The 7,377-nt window shown below is 37.2% G+C and overlaps 1 protein-coding gene across 1 annotated transcript in view; it reads right to left on the bottom strand.

Moving 5' to 3' along the window:
- Positions 1–497: 497 nt before the first annotated feature.
- Positions 498–7,377, bottom strand: part of LOC127639803 (hepatocyte cell adhesion molecule-like) — a 328,338-nt gene continuing 321,458 nt past the window's right edge. The window contains exons 3-5 of the mRNA XM_052122048.1: positions 1,478–1,813; positions 969–1,256; positions 498–807 (exon numbers count right to left, since the gene is read on the bottom strand). Of these exons, the coding sequence (XP_051978008.1) occupies positions 686–807; positions 969–1,256; positions 1,478–1,813 (746 nt within the window). The 3' untranslated portion in view covers positions 498–685. The remainder of the gene's footprint in view (positions 808–968; positions 1,257–1,477; positions 1,814–7,377) is intronic.

The raw sequence follows: 7,377 nt of genomic DNA, 5'->3' as shown, positions 1-7,377 counted from the left end.
CTTTAATAATCATATATGTTTGGATGATCACTAGTGATGCTTTTCAATATGAAACTGGAAATCAGCTAATTCAGTCTTGCTCGAACTATTATTATCTTTAATACTAGAAATTAATAGATGGGGAATAAAGTGAAATAAAGTTTATAAAGTGACAATGTGAGCTTCATATATTAACAGAAGTGGAAAACAGAAACCTTTATACACAAACCAAACACATCCATTAATAACCGTTTGTGCACCAACAGATCAAACCACATTCATTTATCTCACTGACCCAAAAACAGCTCAAACCACAGCAGGTTTCACTGTGAACTGTCACATACATTCAACGGAAACACATTCATGCTTCATTCTGCAGGACAAAAACACACGCTGCTCTTCTGTGGGTCTAAATTAAAAATGAGACAAACACAATAATAATACTGTATTTATTTATGGTGTAATTTATTAAGTTTTACAAGAGCATCTGAATTTCATTTATGTTTTCCTTTATTTAATGTACAGGTATGTCAGAACATGTAGCTTTAAAATATCTAACGCACCATTGTAATTATACACATATCTATATGTTCTGTACATGAAACTAAATAAATACATTTTTAATAGTTTCAAACAAGAAAATGTCATTATGAAATAGACAGGACGATTATCGACTGTTTATTCTTGTTTTAGAATATCTGTTGAATTACTTCATGTCACTTCTGGATGTGATGTCATAAACTAGTACAGCAACAGAAGCCACGCCCACCAGAGCAGAGAGGACCAATCGGATCACAGCTTCAGTGAAAGCACAACAGTGAACACAATCTGAGGAAATAATAGAACAAACAGATGATAGCTGGACTGAGCCGGTTTATGATCTAATATTGAAATAGTTTCAACTAGTTTAACTTCAATCAGAACTCACAACAGTGAATCAAAGAAATTAATTTGCATTTTCAGAGACTGTAAACAAACAATAAACTCACCACCTGAACACGGCTGACAGACTTCAGTAATGTTGAGATGTTTAGTCTGGTTTCTGATGGGATTGTTGATCACACAGCTGTAGATGTTGTTCTCCTGATATTCCACCTCCAGATGTAGAGAGAGACTTCTGTTGAGATCAGACACACTGATGGAGGACAATAAACTGTTTCCTTTGTACCAGGAGAGAGTCACCTGTGTCACATTCACCACTGAACACACCAACACACATTTAGAGCTTGATGAACATTGAGAAGAGTCTCTGATGATCACAGGAACCGGCAGACGAGCTGGAAAGATAATTCAGAGTCAATAAAATAAACATCAAACATCAGTTTCATCATAATCAGTCGCAGTTTATTGTGATCTGTGAGTCTCAGAAGACAAGAGTGTCAGACCTTCAGTCTTCTCATTACATTGCATGATTTATATTGTTGTTGATATTTATAATAGTATGATGATGATGTGAGAATGAAATATGAAGAGGACACTGATGTTATTCTGTACTCACCATAAACAGTCACATTGAATATATTAAATGATATTGTGTTTCTGCTGATCTGTACTTTATAAAGTCCAGTGTGTGCGGTTGTGATGTTTGTGATGGTGAGATCTCCAGTCTGATTGTTCAGCTGCAGTCTGAATCTCAACTGTTCGTCCATTATTGAGGTTATATTTGCTTCTCTGTTGATTTGTGCTATAACAGTATCTGGATTCTGAGCTCCAAACATCCAGTGTAAAACATCATCATCTCTCAGTATTTCAGTTTCATCAGTGTGTAAAGTGACAGAATCTCCCTCCATCACTGACACTGACTTCACTTTATCTGGATCAACACCAAACACACCTGCAGACACAAAGAAACATCTGTATTATCTTTAGAAGTGTAAATGCTTTATTAAACATGATCCCATCCTACCTAAATACCACTGTAATATCGCAGATTGATTTGAGGGTTGTTGGGGAAACACAAATAAACGAGTAAAAGATTAAAGTAGCCTAATTATAGTTCATATAAAAATATAATATTTTATGTTGGAATAGTAGCCAATAAATATCATGCATACTGCGAGAACTGAACGACTTTAATAAATCATGACTTACCATCTAAATGCCACAAATAGAAACCCAACAAAACTAAGAGAGAAACATTTTCTTCTGCAGTCTGAAACGGGACGTGACGGTGAACACACTTGATCTTCATTGACAGCGGCGTGAACGTGCACAATTGTGTATCCACGTTGTTTGACAGTGGCTCATTATTATACTACCACTAACAGAAAACCACCCCTAAATTTACAAATTGTAATATTTTAACACATATCAAACAGACTAATATCTCCAGAAACAGTCAAGGAGCGCATGCGTGACCTGCTGCACTTTAACCAAAACCATTACTATTATTAATTAGGGAATAATATTAATATCAAACATCACTGTTAATGGATGTATAAGTAAAGATGTTTTGTTGTATAAAGTGACAATTAGACTGTGAGCTTCATACAGGAGTGGAAAACAGAATCCTTTATACACAAACCACACACATCTGTTTGTGCTGATCAAACCGCATTCATTTATCTCACTGACCCAAAACGAGCTCAAACCACAGCAGGTTTCACTGTGAACTCTCACGTACATTCAACGGAAACACATTCATGCTTCATTCTGCAGGACAAAAACACACGCTGCTCTTCTGTGTGTCTAAATTAAAAAAGAGTCAAACACAACAATAATAAACCGTGGTCATGAAGTCATTTGCGAGACTGGTGTTGGCCCACCTGAAGGACATCACTGGACCCTTTCTAGGATCCTTTTTGTGGATATCAGTTCGGCTTTCAACACCATCATACCAGCTATTATCCAGACTAAACTACACCAGCTCCCTGTTCTCATGTCTATCTGTCAGTGGATCACCAGCTTTCTGACAGATAGTTAGCAGCTAGTGAGACCAGGAAATTCACTTCCACCACCTGTACAATCAGCACAGGTGCTGGGAGAGCACAGGGATGTGTGCTATCCCCACTACTCTTGTCCCTCTACACCAATGACTGCACCGCCAAGGACCCCTCTGACAAGCTCCTGAAGTTTGCAGATGACACCACTGTTGTCGGCCTTATACGAGATGACGATGTGTCTACATACAGAAAGGTGGTTGAATGGCTGGCTCACTGGTGCAGTCATAACATCCATGAGCTGAACATGCTCAAAACGGTGGAGATGATTTTGGACTTTAGGAGGAACACCCCGACATTGTACCCCCTCACCATTCTAAACAGCACTGTGGCAGCAGTGGAGTCATTCAGGTTCCTGGGCACTTCCATCTCACAGGACCTGAATTGGGAGATACACATCGACTCATTGTGAAAAAGGCCCAGCAGAAGTTGTACTTCCTTCGCCAGCTGAGGAAGTTCAACCTGCCACCGGTGCTGCTGAAACAGTTCTACTCAGCAGTCATTGAGTCTGTCCTCTGCACTTCAATACTTTTGGTGCAGCTACGAAATCGGTTATTAGAAGACTACAGAGGACAGTTCGGACTGCTGAGAGGATTATTGGTTGCCCACTGCCCTCCCTGCAAGAACTGTACACTTCCAGAGTGAGGATAAAGCCTGGAAAAATCGGTTGCCTTCTGGCCTACACTACAGAGCACTGAGCACCAGAACCATCAGGCACAGGAACAGTTTTTTCCCCCTCGGCTATCCATCTCATGAACAGTTAAAACTGCCCCATTGAGCAATAATTATGTGCAATACACAGTTTAGTGAATTTATATTATCCAACATATCCTCTTCTGCCATAGGATATGAAGAACATACATTTTTAGGAAAACTATTTACAACTAGGAAAAACATATTTTTTGCATGTGTATTAGGTGCTACTAGTTACAAATCAAAAAGTGAAATGGAAAATGCACACAGCAGTCACATGAGTGTAAATGATCTGCATTTTATAATGCTTTTTCAAACTTAATACCATGAAAGTAAAAGTAAATACCATTACATAAAAGTAAATACAAAAATAAATAATTACGGATAAGTTTGGTATTGGTTTGTGGTCGACTGATATATTGCAGAGGGCGATAAATCAGACAATACATTCAGACTTGTTCATCTAATATTCTTCCTCTGAAGCACGTCTTCTATCATACAGAATCAAAACTTCATGATCAAAAGTTCCTCTGATTCACATATCAGGATGGTCACTCCGTGACAATCCAAGCAGGTGATCCAGTCATGTCTTATTCACTACGCACTATTTGAACAATTGATTTAATTCTGTTTTTTGAGTAAATGTGGTTGTTAGTGTGCACATCTCATCCACTGTTATTTCCTTCTTCCTAATATATTTGAGCAATTTTATGTTATTTACAGTATTAAATTGTGTGATCTATTGTATCGGCCATTACCATATCGGTTGATCACTAGTCTTAGTCTTGATGAGATTGGTCAGAAATTACAACTTTTTTCTGGGAATTGTAGCCAATAAAAAAACTTGTTTTATGTTCATAGTAGCAACTCCTTTTTCCATACTGTAAGAATTAATAAACAATCAATTACTTACCCTCAAAATGCCACAAGCATAAATGCAGCAAAAGTAATACAGGAACCATGTTCTCCCGCAGTACGTCCAAATTAGTAAGTAAAAACAGGCAAATGAATTTCGTGTATTAATGTCAGTCTCAGACGCACGTCACAGATCACACACAGTTCATTCACTGACTGTCTGATGCATATTACACATCTAAATGGAAAAGCTTCCTCAGTCTAATAATCTGATTGGTTTATAGGGGCAATATGGGGCACACATGATGTTGTTTAGCAGTCCACTTTTATCACGTCCACATCCGAGGAACATCTTGCTGATAATGTCATTTTTTTATTGTAGCAGCAGTTGTTTGGTTCAATCACTGATGTGCTGTTTGACAAATATCAGTTTGAATTAATTCACCACTTATCAGCAAATGTTGTATTCTCCTGTTGCCATGCAAAGGCCGTGGGCAGTCTCATGTTTTCAATTGTTTACATTCAGAATATGCGTTTAGTTTCGCTTTATTAAGTAATCTGTTCAACCAATACACCATTTAAAATATCCAAGGCTGCAGATTCCTTCCAATGAGAGTATTGATCAATCTAAATGACTGTCAGAAGATGATTTCTTATTTTGTGTAGAGTACACAATAGACAACCCCCCAAAAAACAAAAAGGAATTCTGTAATGTTTAATGTGTGTTCATGTATTTCATGTCTTTTATTTTTAAAAGTCTAGTTCCTGTTTCATGTCATGTGGTTCCCTTGTCATGTGATTTGTTTTCATTGGTTGGTTTCATTATGTTGTTATCAGTTCTAGTTTGTCATTGGTTTTCATTTATTAGTCTTGTTAATAGTTCTGTCTTTTTATTGGTTTTCTTGTGATTGTTGTCTTTGTATTTAAGCCCTCATGTTTGCCATTGTCTCTTGTCAATTCCCTTGTGAAAAAAAAAATATGCCAAGTATACTTGAAGCCAGACTAATTATCAATATGCTTCAAGTGTGTTAATGAATAGTTAACTTGAAGTGTGCTAAATTGGAACAACTTCAAGTACACTTAGTATACTTTAAGTATGCTGCGTAGGGTAATTACATGCTTGATTAGAGATATTAAAGTGTACTTTATTTGTGTTACAAGTACATAACAAATTAATTGCGAGTGTCTTTGAAACATAAAGCAATAGCCTATACCATAAGTGTATTATATTGGAGTAAAAGGTATATGCTCACTAACACCTTTGGCTTATTCCAAATAGTACAAATTGCACACTTTGTCTTCAATAACAAACTGTTATTACTGAGCTATACTTTGTACAATATACTTTAAACATGACATCATGTTACACAAGACAGCATTTTAAATGTGTTACCTGCATACTGAAGGCTGAATTTCTTGGGGGACTTTTTTTACCCAATGCTGAATGCACTTGTTTTCAAGGCCATTACAATAAATAACATATAACTTTAATAACAGACAGTGTTTATTTAAATCTCACATGGTTTAACTGTAGCTCCCTCCAATGACAGACATGAGATCATGGTTAAAAGACTGTTTAATCCATCAAAATAACCCATGAGAACTGGGATAAAGGAAAAAATAACAACGAATAAAATAAAAAGCATGTGTGAATGTCCTTTGTCTACATTTGAAGCCCCACATGCCTATACAACAGTCAGAAACACAGTATATCACAGTATCAGGCAGCATAAACGTGTCACAATTTAACTTATAACTTGCCTTTAAAGCAATAATTCAATTAAAAACAACATACAGAAACATAGTATATAAAATTATTCACTTACAAAACATTTATGCACTAAAGATTCCATACACACGGTGTGTAAAATTATTGCACTTCAACATGTCAAAAGAAATCACCACAGTGATATTAATCTAATTTACCATTAATTTACCAAATAAACTTCAATCAAAACATACCTCATAGGCTGCCTGTCTCTTATGAGGGGCTAAATCTTCCTTCATTTTTCTCCTCGTCTTCTTTCTTCTAGGTTTGTCTGCTTACATGTTTACTTTGTGTAGCCGTCGCAGATTTATTTTCTGTCATCTTTTTTGGCGGTTCGCTCAACAGGTGTTTTCTTATTTAGTTCCGGGCGGAACACGAGCGCGCAATGAATAGTTCCGAACTACTACTAATAGCAGGACAAACAGCTACACTGCCCTACAAAGGCAAAACGCCGTAACATCATGTTTGGTCAAAAATGAGTTAATGTCATTTTTGGGGTATTCAAGACCTCCTTTATCATGTGAATAAATATCGTGAGTCAATTTGATTGTTTTAACGAGAAATTAAAGGGCTATGACAACCGTAACATCCAAAACCATACGAGAAACCACAGCAGAACGCCGTAACAGTTGTTACGGCTCTTAGCCTTTGTTCCGGCACGCTTACGTTGAGTTAAGGTGTTCTGACTTTGTTTCGCCTGGCATCAAGAGAGATGTTACGGTGCCGCTGTGATGTTACTGTACTCTGGCTTTGTCATACTGTCAAAGATTACCGCTCTTTATTGTCACCAAACCGCGTAACATACACACGCACACATCTTTGAAATAAAGTGTAGACTGCCGACTGCTTGTTTGTATTATTACTCTGTGATAGCGATGTGATAGGGCGATGGTTCAGATCTGTCAATGTCAGTGACAGCCCGGAGCTTGCTAAATTTAATCTGTGTCACGTAAATAAGCGCTAACGTTGACGCTGACACTCGCCTCACATCAGATGCTGAAAACCAAATATTAAATACAGAGGCATCCTACCTTTCCATGCAATCCGATATAATCCATAGAAGACATAATCCATAGCAATGCACGTCATCTGCTGTATCCACAACAATCCATACGTGTTTGAGCCATATTTCCTTCTTGCAGG

The sequence above is a fragment of the Xyrauchen texanus genome, chromosome 48 (genome assembly GCF_025860055.1).
Source record: "Xyrauchen texanus isolate HMW12.3.18 chromosome 48, RBS_HiC_50CHRs, whole genome shotgun sequence".
Classification (NCBI taxonomy): Eukaryota; Metazoa; Chordata; class Actinopteri; order Cypriniformes; family Catostomidae; genus Xyrauchen; species Xyrauchen texanus.
Note: the sequence above shows the minus strand (reverse complement) of the source record. Positions and strands in the feature narration are given on the sequence as shown.